This window comes from Simochromis diagramma, unplaced genomic scaffold, assembly GCF_900408965.1.
Source record: "Simochromis diagramma unplaced genomic scaffold, fSimDia1.1 OVJJ01000483.1, whole genome shotgun sequence".
Lineage (NCBI taxonomy): Eukaryota > Metazoa > Chordata > Actinopteri > Cichliformes > Cichlidae > Simochromis > Simochromis diagramma.
The window spans coordinates 7,553,503-7,572,649 of NW_024386835.1; the positions used below are offsets into that span (position 1 = coordinate 7,553,503).

General features: G+C 37.9%; 1 protein-coding gene across 5 annotated transcripts in view; it reads left to right on the forward strand.

Annotated features, from left to right (window-relative positions):
- slc2a9l2 (solute carrier family 2 member 9, like 2) overlaps positions 1 to 19,147 on the forward strand; it is an 89,175-nt gene that overhangs the window by 55,665 nt on the left and 14,363 nt on the right. For all 5 annotated transcript variants that reach the window (XM_040029178.1, XM_040029175.1, XM_040029177.1 and 2 more), the window contains exon 12: positions 17,020 to 17,147. In XM_040029178.1, the coding sequence (XP_039885112.1) occupies positions 17,020 to 17,147 (128 nt within the window). The remainder of the gene's footprint in view (positions 1 to 17,019; positions 17,148 to 19,147) is intronic.

Below are 19,147 nucleotides of genomic sequence, written 5' to 3' on the forward strand. Positions count from 1 at the left end.
ATCGCAAAGTAAGCTCCTGTCATATATTAGCATACTAAAAAAGGAGCCATACAGTATACAGTGTATGTCATTGTCCTGCAAATGTGGCAGTGTCCACGGCAGGTCTTGTGCAAGTTTGACTTTAAGTTTCAAGGTGAAGCTATTCCTGTCATCACACATGCTCATCCTTGTGCAGTAATATCTCCAGGGAGCATTCACCCAGTAAAGTGTCTCAGTGTCTTTAGAATGAGACTAAAATTGCAGAGTAGGAGAAAATATCAAAAACCTGACACGCACACAACAGTAAGTGAAGCACATTTTATTGTTTTATTTTTTTCATACCAAAGTTCTTTAATAAAAAGTAAATGGTAAATGGCCTGCATTTGTATAGCGCTGTTCTAGTCCCTAAGGACCCCAAAGCGCTTCACACTACATTCAGTCATTCACCCATTCACACACCCATTCACACACTGGCGATGGCAAGCTACATTGTAGCCACAGCTGCCCTGGGGCGCACTGACAGAGGCGAGGAAGAAAATAAGACAACCTTATGCTGAGACACAGACATAACGCACATAACAACACCATTAGAGTCAATCAATTCCTTTTTAAGGTGCATTTTTGAGGTAATCACTGAGGAAAGGAAGATCGTTTGACTGCGCAGTGATGATTTATAGCCTATTGAAACAAATGAAGCTTCTCACTACTGATGACTGGTGAATGGCTTGAGAGTGGGAGTGGGGGTGGGGTTTCACCAGAGGGATGACCCCAGTAGTGATGTGAGCCTTCCAGTGGATCAATGAGCAGCCACACCTCCTTTTAAGTCACTTCACCATGGAAACCATGGCCCAGATATTTCAAAAACAAAGATTATATTTCTCTATAAGAGCAGAGGGAGATTTTCCTGTTTGATAATGACAAAAGGCAGAGCTGTAGCTTTTATTTTTGTTTATTTTCTCTTTTTAGCTTCCCCTTTCATTGAATTATAATTTTATTTCTTCAAATATATGATTTTTTTCTTAATCTTGGAATCTTCGAATCTTGAAAGCCTTCTTTCTTGTCTCTCTGTCTCTTGAAGCTGCTTTCTTGGTATTGTTTTTTGTATCTGAATGTTTCTTTCTTTCATTTTCCTCTTTTTCCAATTTGCAGTTTGATAAGGCCAGCATTCAAAATACTTTGTCAAATGTCATTTTCATTTTCTAATGCTGAAATATTTCTTTGCGTTGTACTTGTAAGAGAACAAAAACTAAACCTTTTTAAAAAATGAATCTTTTATTCAAATCTTTCTTTTTCTGATCCTGATTGTCCCGGATGAGCTTATTACTTTCCAAATTTGGTTGTGTTTTACTTCACTTCATTTTTTAGTTTCTGTATTTTAGCACTATGAATTAGTATTTGAAATATAATCAGTGCAGCTGTCACAGTTGCAACAAGTTCACAGATTTTTTTCTTTAACCAAAATAATGTCTTGGCTCATAAGAAATCACCAGGTACAGATTTGAGTTAGTCCTTGTTTGCATTGGTGTATCTTGTGCCTTTGTAGCATCTTGTATGAAGCTCACCTGGACTGTAGTTTAGTCGTTATCGCTCTCTCACCCTGTCCTTTTTGCCATTCTGCTAAATAGAGCAATAAAAGAGATAAATAATCTCTCTGTGCTTCTTCATATGACTGTCGCAGACAGTTATCCAGCTTTCACAGTGTCAGCGTAACATTCAAAACATGCAGGAATGACACACTTTGGGCGCTTGTACAGTACTTGTTAGGGTTTAGTGGTGCGATGGGATATTTTAGAGGAAGCTGAATGAGCCTCAGACAGCGCAGTTACTCAGTGTGAGATCAGGGGAGTGACTTTATTGGATTCCCTGTTTGCACTGTCCTAGAAAGTGCTGTCACAAGGACTAATAGCCACTTTGGCATAGGCTTCAGTTTCTTCACTGTGTCTCAGGGTTCACCTTTAGAAGAACAAAATTTGGCAGACATATTTGATGGCTTTTAAGTTCACTTCCATCACTCATGGAGATTTTTATAGACGACATTAGAATAGATTAAAACTGTGATCGGTGGAAGGTTAATTTACTGCTAGCAGTTGCCCTCTGCAGCAGTCTTGTTACATGGGAGAATGCAACAGAATAGACTTAACTGGGTTTTGTAGCAGTACACTCAAACAACACTGTGACACCCTTTGGTTATTACAGTCCACCACATAAATAATTATATTTTTTGTTAATTGAATATTGGTATGTTTTATCGTTTAAAATAGTGATGTATCTAAAACAATAGCTCAGCGCTGGTTTAGTTAATGCTCTGTAAAAATCTCATGTTTTCATAGTGTGGTTGCTTATGGAACTAAAGCATATTCCCTCAACTGGATATTAGTGCTGTCAAATAGAAAACGATGGACTGGAAGATGGAAAAAGGGCAAAGTGTAAAACTGCAGTCAAGTGAAAATGTTAATTACATTTATAAGTTATAATGTAAGTAACATTTTTAATTATAACCAGTTGTTTATTAATGCTAAACTCTCATGAAATCTGGCCAAGCATGTATCCATATGGCACCACTGCAGTAAATTACTGGCAGCCAATAAAATCGATGTAACAGGAGGTCGTCAATTAAAGAAAGGAAAGGACGAAGCTTTGATTAGCTCGCATCAAATTATTACCACCGCTCTGTGTGACAGCGTTCTTCATTTTACAGCATTTAAAATGTTTCTTTAGGGTAACTTATAAAAATTAATTAGCTGTAATTACTGTACATGGCAGCAAAATTAAGACATACAGAGATAATAAAATGATATGTTATGTGTCAGTATATAATACATAATTATCTTGTCCTTACCAAAGGTAAAATCATTCAGTGACAAACTCACACGAACAGCAACACGAGACACTGTTTCATTATGTGTCTAATAAAAACTAAGCCACAATGCAGAGTGTGTGAAAATAGTACACCACATGATTGTCACTGTCGAACCACCTTTAGCAGCAATAAGCCGAAGTAATCATTTTCTGTATGAACTCATCAGTCTCTCATTGGTCAACTGTTCTTTACAGTGTTGTTTCAGTTCATTCAGGTTCTGTCCTGTTCCATGACTCAAAAGTCTTGTTGTTTTTATGTTGCCTTGATACATAAAACCTTGGGTCTGAAAGAAGGCCTACTTTCTTTTTTATTGTGATTGTGTTGCTCTATGGATTTGGCATTTTGTCCTCAAACTTTATAACAATACTTGAACAATACAGGTGATAATTAAATATTTGATTCTGGCTTCTTTTTATCAAGAATAACTGTAACATATTTTCAGGAGAAAAAGAGGACAGGACAACAACAAAATGTGCAGATTCAGTCTGAACTGAAACTAAGTTACAGATTTTACAAAGTCCTCCAACACCTGCTCATTACAGCAAACACATATGTCCACACACCTTGTTTGGTACAAACTACTGAATGTGCTGTTTTTGACATGTACGGCACATATTACTTCTAATAGTGACAGACAGCTGTCGAAGCTTCAGGAAAAAAAAAAATGCACATTTTTCACACGTAGACAGATGTTCAGATGATTGGCAGGTGAAACTGCTGTCTGTTGAGCAAATCCATTCGTGTGGTGTACACTGAAGCTGTTGTGGAGCATCCTTGATGCAGATATGTCTAGTCCAGATTTACTGGGTCTTTTCATAGCTGCAGGCTGTATATTGAATCACTGTATACGTTCATGAAGCTAATGATTTGTGCAGCTGTCACCATAGGGACAGCGATTATACATTGAAGTGCAAGGGTACTGAAATAGAAGCATTCGAGTACTGCAGTATAGCTCCACACCACTCCTTTTTTTAATTTCTTCTAGCAGGCTGACACTCTCACCTCAACTGGAAATTGTTGATTCTCTCTTTTTGTCGCCCGTGTTGAGCCCGTGTCAGAAACCACTCCTGAGCTGTTTCTAAACGCATTTAACTGTGCCTCCTATTTTTGTAAACGAATAATACTGCATAGTCTATAACAAACTTACGCCGCATCCCATCACTCCTTCCATTCCTACACTCTGCATGGAGAACAAGTTGAGAGCTGTCATTGCGAAGCAGAAGCAAGTCAATAAATAGTATCTTCCTAAAATATATCTTTATTTTATAGAGTCCTGGGATTGCAATTCCTTTTATCTTGCCAAAAAGTAAATAGCTTTAATGCTGTTGTCACTGTTTGCTGTGGGACAGCTGAGATAAATGCAACCCCAAAGTGTAGTGAAGTGTTTGTTAGTTTGGAATATTCTCTTTTCCACCACGGCACTGGTGTTTCTTTCAGTGGTTGTGACATATTCTTCATTATTTTTCATTTATGTGGGTACTTATGTTATAAATCATGAATCTAAAGGGATATGATTTGAGTGGTAGTGCCGAATTGTAAATCCACATAATAAATATCCTGTGAATCTTAGGTTCAAATCCAAATCCAAATCCAGGTTATTTATATAGCACGTTTAAAAAGAAAACGTTTGCCCAAAGTGCTGTACATCCAACTCATTAATGATCCGTTCTTTGTGGGTCTATGCCAGGGGTAGGCAACTCCAGGCCTCGAGGGCCGGTGTCCTGCAGGTTTTAGATGTGTCCTTGAACCAGCACAGCTGATTTAAATGGCTAAATGACCTCCTCAACATGTCCTTAAGTTCTCCAGAGGCTGGTAATGAACTAATCATGTGATTCAGGTGTTGACCCAGGGTCATATCTAAATCCTGTGGGACACCGGCCCTCGAGGCCTGGACTTGCCCACCCCTGGTCTAGGCCAATACTTTATTTTCACAAAACCTTCTAAAATTAATTATTACTTTTAAGTAATTACTTTTAAATGAGCTCTCTTGGATTTGTAGTATTAAACAGTATAACAGATATCTCATTCCAACCCGATGTCACGACAAAGCCTGAAACAGACACGCTGGTCCACTGTGTCCATTTCAGGCTTTGCCTGTCCAAAATGTGAAATGGACACGCAAGCAGAAGTTGTAGGAACAGCAGAGGGTAATATTTTATTTTGAGCCAACATGAAAATAATCACAGGAAAGCATTTAAACAGACATAACACATTTACATGTATGTACATATAAACATATATACATATAAACTGCCTAGCTTAATTGATTCTGACAATTTACAGACCCTGGGATGTACTTCATAATTTTTTTGCTCACTACCAACTTTATGGCTTTAAATATATTATCTGCCCCTATTTGTAATGCAATTTCTGCATGGAGAGGCAAAGCAAAATGTGAAATAGACATGCTGGTCCACTGTGTCCATTTCACGTTTTGTCGTGGGTTGCTCAATCGAGGGAGGAATATCCTCAGCTTGCATCCTGCTGAATATTCACTGCAGCGACGCCTGCTTCATGGGCCTGCAGCTCTTTGTGATAGCACTGACTCAGTTGCATGTAAAGTGTTGCTCCACAGCATGAATCACTTGGCTTTAATTTAAATCTAAACTGTAGAGTTGTCGTATCTCATTTGATTTTTTGTGCATTTTTTTTCTTTAAGGAGATAATTTGCACAGCTGTAGCAAAAATCAATCAGCTAGTGGAGCCTCTGTGCATTTTGATTCGTCAGTGCAGCACCTTGAAGGCAACATCCAAAGTTTGGATGCATTGGCCAAAATAGCTGTCTTCCTGCTTACTGTGAAATAAATTTGCCACTTTTTGGAGTCAGCCCTAACGTCTGACAGAAATTATTGAAAGTTTAGTACCAAATTATTTTAATGTGACAGAAACTCATCCATTTTCTTAACTGCTTATCCAAATCAAGATTGCGGGGTAGGGCTGGAAGCAATTCCAGCTGTCATTTGATAAGATGTGGGGTGAATATTGGACATGTCCCCAGTCTATCGCAAGGCTGAAACAGACAGATGTACTCACATTCACACCTACAGTACAACCAATTTAGGCTCACCTATTAATGTAATAAGCATGTCTGTGGAGTATCTGGAGAGAATCCATACAGGCACATGGTGGACGTGGAATTTGAATCTGTTGGATTCAAACCGAGCCCCCCTGCAAACCCAGCCTGCAGACAGAGGTTTCTCCTGCTCTGTAAACAGTTTCAAATCTAATTTGGAAGAAGTTCTTGAAATCAATATTTTCAGCACGTGCCCATTTCACAGCTGAACAATTAAATCAGTTTATGCTGGTGAGTCACTTCTCATGTAAAGCGGGGATTATTCTGCCGCCGAGGATAAAAATAAGCATTTCACAGTCAAGCTGTCACCGTTTGCACCTAGATGTGTGCATTGTTATTTTGGTCGGTTTGTTGTGTAACTTTGCAGCTTTTCTTTCATATTGCACTATTGACATACCACTGAGAGACGAGCATGTAAAAGAAACAAACCCATATTGTCAAACTAAGCACTTTGTGTATGGTACAAACTCATCTCTCATCCTCTTTATTTCTCCCTGTCTCAGTTCCCTGATGACTTCTCTTTAGTGAACAGCCTGGAGATGAAGTTTGTGATCTAACAAATAAAAGTTCTTCTAATCCTCAACAATAGAGCACAAGGGCAAGGGATCAATGCAGGCTGAACTCACAGAAAGTGTTGCCACTATAAACTTGTCACTTTGAGGAAAATGCAGAATTGATCTCTAGAGGAGAAGACGCTAACAAAGCGCTTTAAAAAAAAATGGACTGTGGTGGGCAGAGTCAGTTAAACAGAATTAAAAATAAGCATGTGGCTATTCTTTGAGCTTAGTTATCTTCAGAAGAAGAACTCATTTATTTTACTCTTGATTAGGGATGGTGCTGTTTTTTTTTTTTTTAGCCTTTTCACAGGGAAGCATTGTAATTGAACACTGGAATTACTAAAATGTTCAGTAAGGAGAAAGTTTTAAAAAGCTCCTCCCAATCATGGCTGTGAGCTGCTGCAAACCAACATTTTACAACTTTGACAAGTTTTTCTTTCTAGTAATGTGTTACTTTCATGCAGTCAACTTTTTGCTGGTTGGTTACATGTAACTGTGATCTTGTCTTGTTCCTGACCAGTGACCATCCGGTTACTATTTTAATGTATTTTAATGACGCTAATCAGAAGTAATAATGATATAATCATTTTACCTCTCATCCATAAAAGGTTGATGACCTATAGCTGTCCCCCTGCCAGGCCAGCGTGCAACAAGTTTGTGAACACAATAGCTCGAGCAGAAGGCTGTAACAATTTTGCAAATGAATACTATAAATGCATCTACTAAAAATCTCGGAAGAGTGAGAATCCCAGTGACCTTGACCTCAAAGTCAGAGACCAACTTTTTAAAAAATCTTCTAGGATTTTCTAATTTAAACCAAATGTACATCTACTAGAAGGCTGAGTGGTAGCACTGGCCCGTGAGAGTTTGAGAACATTCATTATAGGTAGGTGGCTGAAGAAAACTTTTAATTAGATTGTAGCATATTGTGCTCACTTTACACAAACATAATCCAGTGGAGAGTCCTTGAATCCTTTTGTTCCCCAAATCAGCTGACCACATTGATGGCACACAGTGATTTCTTTCAACATTAACATATTAATATTGATTAATTATATCACGTTGCTCCTTTGATATTTTATCTGTTGGTCAGAATGGAAGTATTCAATCACTGCAGGAGCAAGTAAACAAACCCACGTGTTGTAGGAGAGTTTTCTTTGTGGGATAAAATGCAAATGACATTCTTTTGTGCACTACAGTGCAAATCTGCCTGGAGGCGATTATGGAAAAGCATTGAAGCAGTCGCTATAGATAAACATTGTTCAGCGATAAAAGGAAAATAATTGGTGTTCCCTGTCATATTACACTAGACCCCTTATTGTCCAAGTGTAAATTGTGTATTTACATAAAAATGGCTCTGTGCACATTTTTCACTGGCAGACAACTTAAGTGAAATGTTTGTGCAAAATTACTGAGCACATATAAGGGTTGTACGACCAAGAGTGACACCTTATTCTATTAGTGAAGTGAAGTGAAGTGAAATATATACTGCTTTCAGCTGCTTTAATGTGAACAGGAGCTAAGAATCAGAGTTCCTCTTAGCCAAAAACCAAACCTAGGACATACCTGCATCTTTCAAAGCCAGCACAACTGCCCCTGCTGGCTCTGCCAGATTCGATACACCAATCAGAACCACGGTGATCTCTTTTGTTTTCTTTTTCAAAAACAAAGAGTATCTAATTTGACAGACGCAGCGACCCAGTGCAAGATGTGGTGCCACAGCCACAGCCCAGCAGCACTCTTCTTCAGAGCAGGGCTTGTGTGAGTATGGCTAGTAATAGAGTAGTACTGCTACTTTGAGAGTGAAGGACACTCAATTTGGCTACAACATTAAGGATTATGTGTAGTTCCCTTCGCAATCGTGGTGGTGTGTGGGTGGTGAAATACTGTTATTATTTATATCACTGGAGCTTTGGTGGAGTTTAATTAAATCACAGTTGTAAAGATTTTCAATTGCATTGGAATTCAGCTAAAAGCTATTTGAATAAATAATCGGCAGTTGTGGTCTGAGCCTGACTTGTATTATTATTTTAGTACAATTGAATAATTTTCTGGGAGTTGCAAAACAAAAGTAGGATAACTCCATCATACACGACACATTTAGGTCAAATCAGTTCCATTCATATAAATCAGATTTAAAACAAAAGAGTTTATTTTTGGAAAGTTATGGATTTTTGCAGTCAATCGTCCATTTGTCGATATAAGTGAGGGAAAGACAAAAAGATGGTTGCAAAGTGCTACAGACAGGCCACGACAGAGGAGACTGTAATCCACTGAACAAGATGAATCACCTTTCACCTGAGAATGTTGGGCCACCAGGCTTGCTGTTGTGAGAGGTGGCAAGTAATGAGAGACACCAGGGGTAAGATGGGAATGCTTCCTGACAAGAGTGGCATGCGCTTTCTCTTTAGGAGCCACGAGCAAAAACACACAGAAACCGAAGTGATAAGAGCAGCGTCTCTGTGGAGTGAACTCACACCAAGGGGAAACTTAATGATGCGTGGCAGGCGGAGAAAAAAATGATTAGAAGAGCAAAAGAAATGAAGGAAGAAGTAAAGTCTTATGGATTTATGAGTCTGTGAGGGAAATGGTCTCTGCATGTGAAATTATATGCGTGTGGGTGCATCTGTCATTTTTGTGTTTATCATCTCTTGTCATTTATTGTGTCTTCTCAGTACACAGAGGCAGAGTTTCTACTTTTTTTTAATATCCCAGTCTTGCTGTACAGTATGTCGTTTGACTAATTTGTCATTTAGCCTCATGAATGAACACTTAAATCAACCCTCACAGTTGCATTTAGTATAAAAATATAAATCATGATCATAAGTTGCTGTAGTTTGCAGTAGAGCCCTGATTGTTGTAATTTCTTTCTTAGCTTCAGAAATATTTCTTTGCATCCCAAGGCTGATGTCTCCTGTGAGGATCGTTTGCACTTTGTAATATTCCACCCATGGATACAGTCCCCGGTTTCTGAAAAGCAGGCAACAATGTTTTGTTCACATAGATGTGGTATTGATCTTCTGCCAGGAGCTCGTCCTCGGCTGTCTTTTGGGTCCTGAATGTGAAGAAGAGAACACTTGAAATGCCTTTGCTTCTGGATTCATAACTGTCTCTGCATTACCAGCCGGAAGAGGCTTTCCTATTGTTGGAAACATGAATGGTGTCATGGATCAGAAATCCCTTGAGATGGCACATCAATTCCTTTGTCAATGCGAGCTCTGTGTGGACTCAGCATTGTGTGTCCTGCAAACAGTCTCCTGTAATAATAATATAATAATTGCAATCCTGACTTTTCCCCTTCACTCCAAAGTTAACGCTGACATGTTTGTAAGCTTCTCGTTTCTGCCCAAAGATTAAGCATCAACTCACCAGTTAGCATGTTTCTAGTCAGGGCCACCGGTTTGTGCCATGACTCTGCTTGCTCCTGGGCAAAAATGGCCTCGCCTCTCTCCTCTGGACTCATCTACAATATATTCAAGCTGAGAGAGCAATTGACCTGGAAATTCCTCAGCTGTTTTTTTTTCCTGCTGTGGGCAGAATATGAGCTTAACTCCCCGCAGTTCACTCTCACAGACATCTTTCTCTTTTAGTGTCAGAAAAGCCTTAGAGTAAACACAGCGAACTGGGTAATACAACAGCTGTGGAGTTAGTCAAATGCTGATGCTTGGCCAGTTTTTTTTTCTTTTCGCCAGAATACACTGAGTTAAAAATATCTTTTGATCTTCATTGAATAGCAGAAGCAGCCTCCACGTTTTTGAAGAGTTATTTTAGTGACATTTTACTTGCTACTCTTTTGTGTTAGATAAAAGAACGATGTCACAGATGCCCAGAGCACACTTACTGACTCCAAACCAGGCTCTTAATGGTGTCATGACCCACGCCTGGATGGAAATTACTTTAAGAAACTAATCCAAAGTAATTATCTCATATTTATGATGACTTTTTATTGTGCATAATGCAGTACAGTCAGCCAGCTAGTAATTATTTTAAAACTGCCCAAAATTAATGAATGAGCCAAGATGGATAGTGAACGTAAGAGATGATTGAAAGATGTTTTCTGGATGACACACAAAATACATGCTAGTCACTCTGTGCTGTGTTAGCAAGCACTGCAGTGTTTTGAGTCAAAAGCTGTTGCCTGCATCCCAACAGGATGAGTATGATAATTCTATGCTACTGATGATTAGCACGTAAATGTGCAATATATTTACCATATTAAACTCTTTTAATGTCCTACTTTCCATTAAAATAGGACATTTCCATCTTTATTAAGTCAAAGATTATTTTCTATCTAGCTACAGAGTATTAAGTAATGTTTACTACCACCTGTGTTTAAATGTCAAAATGGCTGCTTGGAAAAAGCCCACCCTGAAACTACAACAAATGCAACAAATTTTGTCTCAATTCATCAACCAGAGGGTGAAAGAATATGAAGTGATTGTAACGACCAGTAACTCGAGCTTTTGCAGTCATGTTCCCAGTAACTGCTGTCAACCTCCAGCAGCCAGTTACATCTAGCATCCAGTGGTTGCCAGATGATTGTGGATGTTTCTAAGCCCAGTTGACTGGGGGCTTATTGTCCAAAACAGTGGACACATTAGTGTTGCATTGTTTGTGGTCACATACCTGCAAATAGCTTGACAAAACTGCAGTGATGTGTTGAGGTCCATGACAGCCTTACTTTATAAGTCTCATCTGATTATTTGAAGCTGAGCCGGTAATAGATATGTGCGTTTCTGTGGAGTGCAAAGAAAAGCAGAAACATCCTAGTAATTTTGTGACTTTTGACAGTTTTTTCTCAGTCATGTAACATTTTAGACGACTTCTACATTTCTTGTCATATCAGCGAGAAAAATAATCTTTCCCTTTAGTTGCTTTTTTAATAAAATGTTATCCCTGCAGATGGTCTCCATAAATGCTCTGCTATAACCTTTAACAAACTCACAAGGATTAAAATGTTTTAGCCAAGATTTTATAAAGTCACAATTAGTAAATGAATACCAGACTTCACTTTACTTTAGTCCTCAGAACAACTCAGAACTGCTCAGCAGTACATCAATTTAAGTAGTGGTGCTGCTTTTCAAACTCCACAGTGATGTGTTTAAATATTAAGTGGAAATGTTAAAAACTGGTACTTTAACAGTCTAACTCTAAACGCATCTACTGGCATTAATGATGATTTTCTGAGCACGATTATTTTTTACTTCTAAATCCATTAAATACTTGGAAGTTTCTAAATATACTGCAAAATATGACACCCTTGCTGTGCCCTTGCTGGGCACCATTCTGCTACTGTGACAGTATTATCCCATTATGTAATTAGTGTGTGAGCTGTTGTTAGATAATATTAGAAACATAGATACAACAAACGGAGAGCAATCGAGTAAGCCACATGAGTTATGACAAGGTCACACAGGATTTTTCTTAGCTCAGAATGTGCCATTAGGGGTGACTACGCACATAACCAAGATTGTTCCAGGAACAGCAGTGTCTCCGAGACCTGTGCATAATTTAAAACCAACTATGACCATCTCATAAACAATAATGCTGATTATGCTTTGGTAAATGAAACAAAACTATATGTATGAAAAATGAAAACTCCAGCATTGGCATAAAACACTGATTGATAAATATTTAAGTTGATTTAAAACAAAAAGATCTGTCACAACTAATTGTGGGTGAGAGAAAAAGAAACCCACTGGCCTCTAGTGAGGCCTTCTTGTATTTGTTTTACTCTGCAGCTCTGTCTGCTTGAGGCACAACAGATCAAGGGTCTGGCACTAGTAGCGCGTAACCAGTCCACTGACATCGCAGCAGGTCAAGCTGAAACAGAAGGACAGTGCAACAGTTCCTGTCACAAATCCAACCCATTTTTTGGTCTGATCTGCTCTGTGATGTTATATCATTCAGGCCTGATTTAATTCATGTTTTTTTAATTAAACCTTTTGTTTTCTGTCACAAATGATCTCTTAATTATTAAATAGCTTTAATTGCATTCTGTCATACTAGCAGATAAATGCTAATTATTTAATAATACGCTTAAACACGCCATCCATTAGTAAGCAAGTGAATAGCAAAGCTACAGCATTGGTTCTGAGATTTGTGTTTGGATGTATATCCTTTGAAATTTCTTCTTCCATTTGTATGGTTTTGATGTACGCTACAATAAACACTGGAACAATGCACATGTCATATTTTTGCATGAACACGAATGTGTCAGAATGCTGTAATTTATGCATGCATTGCCCACCAGCTGCGAGTCCCTCATACAGTGTGAACGTGTTGTAATCCAAACAATTGTATGTTTTAATGCAGAAAACATTTGCCAGTATAACTTTGATAAATGCAATTCCCACTAGCAGGAATCTCCCCCCATACATTTTTTTTTATCTTATCATGTATATACGCAGTTGGATATTAATCGTTAACATAAATAGGCCGTACAGTAAAAATGTATCCGCACAGGTCATAAAGACGGATGTTTCCAGAGAAAAGGGCTTTGACATTTAGGTAAAACTAGCACATAGATGGTAGCATGCCGTCTCCTCCACAAACTTATGCTGCTGGCCGTATAACATGAATAGCCCAATTAAATGGCTGTCCTTGGCAAATCCTCAACCACTTAATTAACTGAAGTTAAATTGTAAGGCATTGCCAACATTTTTAAGCTTAAATTGCTCTAAATATCACTTTGCTTTTCATCCATTTTTTTAATAGTTGTAAACACACCGAACCCTAGCCTCTTATACAACTTATACATATATACACATTCTCTCTGCATTGTGTGTCTGCACATTTGTTCTGTCCTGTGTGGTGCTGTCCTGCTACTGTGATTAGTTTTGTGTTACATTTATATCAGAGTTGCAATCCTGGGGATGAATCAGGGACAAAATGCCTAACATGTCTGAAATTTATCAGTAAATGTGAGTCGCGTTTGCAAACTTTAAAACTAAGGCTTCGAATGTGAAATGCAAATTAGTTATGTGAATTAGTGAATTCATATTCATGCACAGCTGCTCACTGTCTTCTTTCTGCTACTGTAACATTAGGCTCTGATACACAAAGCCAAAGCTGTGTGTGTGTGTGTGTGTGTGGGGGGGGGGGGGTTCATTGCTGCATAAAACCAGGTGAGACAGAAAGACAGAACTATACTGGTATGCATCTCAGACTGTCATACCCCTAATTAATCGACATTAAAACTGCTTGGTGTCAAGTTTAGACTTTGGGAAGAGGAAAAGATCATTTCTCAATCAGAGTAAGGCTTTATAAATAACTAGTGTTAGCATTATAAAGAAAACAATATCACAGTAAGTGAATTTTTCAAATAACGCCCCTGATGTGAAGCTGATTATCATCTCTACTACCTGCTGCTGTTTGTTTTGGTTTGTTCAAGAATCTGAGGCTGTAATGTGCTCACACAGAGCCAGTCCTTTATCCCTGTGGTAGGTAGGTAGGTCAGCTCTGTTCTTGCATGAACACATGCAATCACTTTTAATCAGCTGGTCACATTTGTTAAAAAGCATCTTTTTCCATCAATGGGATAGTTTATTACTACAAGCAATTAAATGTAAGAGGATGCTAAGGGCTAATGGAAGCCATTCCTCCCTTTATTCACCACACGCTGAAAATGCTCATGTGGCTTGTAGCTCATTAACTGTCGCCTCAGAAGCAATTATGTGACAACAAAAAACCTGCTGTGAGGATTAAATGCAAAAGCCACTGGTCTGAAAGATTTTTATCTTAGCCGATGTTTTTGTTGGATATTTCAACCACATTTACAATGCACAAGGCAATAGCAGTGATATCTTAAATCATACCAGACAAGTAACAATGCAGATATAAACTCATCCATGTGTGCATGTCTTTGTTTAGAATCAGTGTGGGAGAAACTGTGAGATGTGTGAGGTTATAGGGAGCCACGTTCGAAGCTGCCCGCGAACAACAATCGACAGCATGCTTTGGTTTACACAGAACACCATCTATACCCTCACATCAGTATTCTGTAGGCTGGAGCTTATTCCAAATTAGGCATAACTTATAATAATAGTGTCTACATTGTGAAAATAAACAATGACCCTGCGTGTGATTCTCTTCCATCACTTGTCCATGCACAGCAATGTTGAAAGGCATTTTGTTTTCAGTCATTTACATTCAAGCAAAACATGCTGCACGCGCCCTTAATCATGCTTTTTTTTTCAATCTACTGCACATGCTATACGCCCACTGCAACAAATTGTTGGTACTCTTGGCTTCTCTGCCACCATAATCTACCCAAGACTCAGCGCTCCAAGAGATGGTTGCCTTTTACTGTTTCTGTGGTTTGTATAAGAATGCCCGAAGGTTTTCTCTTTTTAGCCATTTTCAACTGTGGCACTGTGTTTACATCCATAATTGAGGGGCGAAAAGAATTTTGCAAATCCATCTTCATGTGTTTTGTGTGCTTAAGAAAATATTCTAACTGCATGCTGTGTTGTTGTGTCATTTATTGATAAGACGACAGGGAAGCAACTTTTATTTCACTTCAACAAAAGTTGGGTCTGGACCTTAATACCAGGATTTATGCCTATACGCATGTATTGTTGGAATAGAAACTGTAGAGGATTCCCATTAAATAATTTCACAACTTGTGGTGTTTGTGTTAATGATTCCAATAATCAAGGCGGGAGAAAACTAAACTGCGTATTAACAATACCACATTATTGAATCACAGTCAGGATTTATTTTTTGTGATGTTTATTGGATGAAGGAAACAAGATTAACTTAAGAGCTGTGATACCAACGTCCTTAGGAGATGATATGATATTACTCCAGAGTGAGCTGATGCACTTTCTTGATGTGAGCTCCACAGAGAAGTTCTCAGGACTGATCATAAAAACTTCAATTTTACCAGAATTGAAATGGGAGGAAATTTGAGGACATCCATTTTTTACAGACAATGAAGCATCCCCTGATGTAGGGGAGGCTGTTCAGGTTGTTAGGCTTGACAAAAAAAGTACAGCTGTGTATCATCAGCATATAAATGGTAAGAAATGGCTTTGAAGCTCAACCAGGGTAACATTAGTAAAGAAAACAGAAATGGGCCAATGACTGAGCCTTGACTGACTCCACATAAGACAGGTGCGGATAAGGACTGAAGTATCTGTCAGATAATTGTGATGAAAACCATTTGAGAGCTGTGGCAGTGATGCCAACCTAATTCTGTAATCTGTTAGTAAGAATGACATGATCAGTGGTGTCAAAGACAGCAGATGAGTCTAGTAGGACCAAAGTGGAATAGTCACCTTTATCTTTAGTGTTATATTTTTAGTAATTTTAGGTTATGGTCATGTTTTAGTGGTGCTGTTTGATCAGTAACCAGATTGGAATTAATCAAATATGTTTCCCTCAGCCAGCTGAAGGAAGTGATGAGCAACAATTTTCTCAAAGATGTTTGAAATAAATGGCTGTTTGGAAATGGGTCTGTAATTCTTTAAAGCAGTGGAGTCTGAGGAGGGAAGAAACTGGTTGTTTTAAAGTAATCTGGATCACAGCCAGATGAAAGGGATTTGTTCATGATAGAGAGGTGCCAGGGATATATGACAGGTAAAACCTCTTTAACCCTTTAAAGCCAAATGTATCACATTTTTAAATTACTTTTTGTGAGTTTTTGAGACTTCCACATCATCGGTGTGTCGTGGAACTCATAAATAAAACTCAGACAACAGAAATTTTTCACAAACCTTAGAAGATATAGCAAAGATAGAAAACTGAGTATGATGAATGAGTCAGTTGATAGGGTTGAACCTTGGATTGTGCTTATTATTGTTACTCAAGACAACAAGACATATTTTTTACGAGTTGGTGTAAGAATAATGGCTTTCATTAGGGGACAGTTAACAGATATGTCAAGCGTAAAAGCCAGATCCTGTGTGGGGCTGGTAACACATTGCCCTAAATGAATAATTTAGCAATGTTAAGAAATTCTGTTGCAGTACAGTTAGAGTGATTATTAATATCGAACTTAAAGTCACCTGGCACATTTTTTTTTTGTCAATTGTAACAACAACAGAACAGATTAGAGAATTTTTTTTTTAAAATAATAAAATTAATACAGCTGAAAAGAATTTAGCAAAGTAATTATTATAAATTCATCTGATTTAAATCAGCACAGTGAACACATGTAGTTTGATGGTCAGGTAAAGCAAGGAAAGTGCCTGCTTATTTAAATTCTGCAAGTCAAACTCCAGTAGATACAAATAATACTTCATTTCAGTGTGAGAAATTACTGATGGATTTCTGATAAAAAGGGGAATATGTGCTGTGGAAACTAAATGCAAGGATGGTACAGTATCCTTGGATTTAGTTGGACTGATACATTTCTGGTTAAAAGTAGGAAGGCACGCAGAAAAGGCAAAGATAACACGGCTTACTTTAAAGGTGGTAGCTCATACTTCAACTTTAAGAGTTAACAAGAAACAAGTCTCATTATTAAGCAATAAACACAGAATTCCTCTCTGACCAAAGCTCTTTGTTATTGTAACTAATGGTGCATCTGTCTTTTTCTCTGTCAGGTGGCATCCCCTTTATCCTGACCGGGGAACTGTTTGAACAGTCTTATCGACCTGCTGCCTTCATGATCGCTGGCACAGTAAACTGGCTATCTAACTTTGCCGTGGGCCTCCTTTTTCCATTTATTCAAGTAAGTGGCATTATTTATGTATACTCTCAGGCTACCACAATATCTGTTTTTAATTACATGGTTATCATGACAAAAATAACACACAGTATACTTATAAAACGTATAAAACGTAATCTTTTCTGCCAAATGGGGTTAGAGAAAACTGGCAAATGAGGAAAGCTAGCTTCTGTAAAGTGTGAACGTCTCACTCACATCCACAACCATCTGCCAATCAAGTTTCTTAACTGCTTATGCAGTTCTCAGCTGTTACTGTACTGCGTACACCCTCGACAGGTCGCCTCTGTGGAGCAATCGTATCCACACACTGGGGTATTGGCCACTGGATGTAAAAGATGAGTGTAGACACCATGACACCAGTCGTTGGTTAGTTTAGATCCATATCAAATATAGACTGAGTATTTTAACCACCATCTCATAGGGTAATGACTTGTTAGTCACAAGGAAGGCCCACACTAAATGCATTTTATCATTCTTTTTAGTATTAATGTGAACCAATTTTTTTATACATAGTTTACCAGTGGCTTAATTTTTTAATATCAAAGCTATGTCCGTCTTTTAAATATGTGGATATGTGTATCATTCCCATGATATCATCATTATTAAATATCAATGTTGTCACTCCATAATGTTCACTGTATTTTAGTTATGGTATGATTTTGCAGCTTACTCACTCAGGTTTACAACATCAGGAGCATATATTGAATTTACAATAAAAAAATATATTACAAAAGAAGCCAAAGCTGTAGTGTTATTAACCAAACAACGCGTGATTTTTAACCTAATGAAGAAAATGTTCTTGAAATTCATGCTTGTAAGCCTGAATGTATTTAAAAATGATGATAGGAAGATGAACTCGCTTCGACTGGCGCTCCGACGCACACCACTTAACTTTTATAAGGTAGTTTTCTTCAAGGCACTTGGATTGAGCACAGAAGACTTTAAACATAATCCTGACCTTTATGTAAAGCGCAGATATGAAAACTGTGATCCTGCTTCATTTACTACAAGCCTCGCCTGGCACAGCCGTGAGGAAAAGCAGTTAAGCCATGCAGGGCATACTCTACAGGAATTATGAATTGGGGTTTTATTTCCCTGGTTAGTGTGATAAAATTGTGAGCTTTAACTCCGTACCAGCAAAATATTGGCAGTAAAAGTTACTGTTAAGGGGCACTTAACCCACTTTACAGATTAGATATAATTTTCATGAGAATCACTACTTTTGAAAACTGTTTTATAATGTCCCGTCTAGCTTGTAAGCTATTTTCCAAAATTAAGAACTTACCATCAGTGATATCAAAGAGGTTTTAGTTTAGAATTGAATTTTTAAACGAAAATCCTGCAAACTAGAGGTGGTAGTACTGAAAGTTTTTGTACAGATCTGACACTAAGTAAATACAAGGCTGATATTGCCAATACCAATACTGATCATTTTAAGGCAGTGTATGTGAGGAAGAGTAGCGTATCATGGTTTATGAGATGAATCATTATCAATTTGTTAATTCTGAATAAATTTTATTAAGCGCTAAATCACTGTGATTTTTAATGTTTGGAATAATTACCAGCAAAACACCTTTTATAGCCTTTCTTGTATTTTGAAACTCGGTCTTTCCGCTTCTGTTGTTTTAAATGTGCTACAGACTATAAATAAATCAAAAATTAACATGATTCATTAGGGAACAAAGTGAACTTGGAGGGTAGAAACAAGTTATCGATCCTGTCATGCTATTATCAATCCAATACCAATACCGGCAGTTGGTATCAATACTATCGATACTTGGATTGATCTATAGTTTAAAAGAAAAGGGCATTTTCATTTCTGGAGTTGGGGATCTTTAATTAAAGATTCAGTTGTATTTTGGAACATGTTGGTATATGTTTGCAGTGTATTTGGAGCTTAACAGCAGTAAAGATTAAAAGTTTGGACAGCCTTCATGAGCTGTGCAGTAATGCTAAAATTTTATCTCACGTGTTTCAGAGATGTTGTGATGTCTGATGTTGTT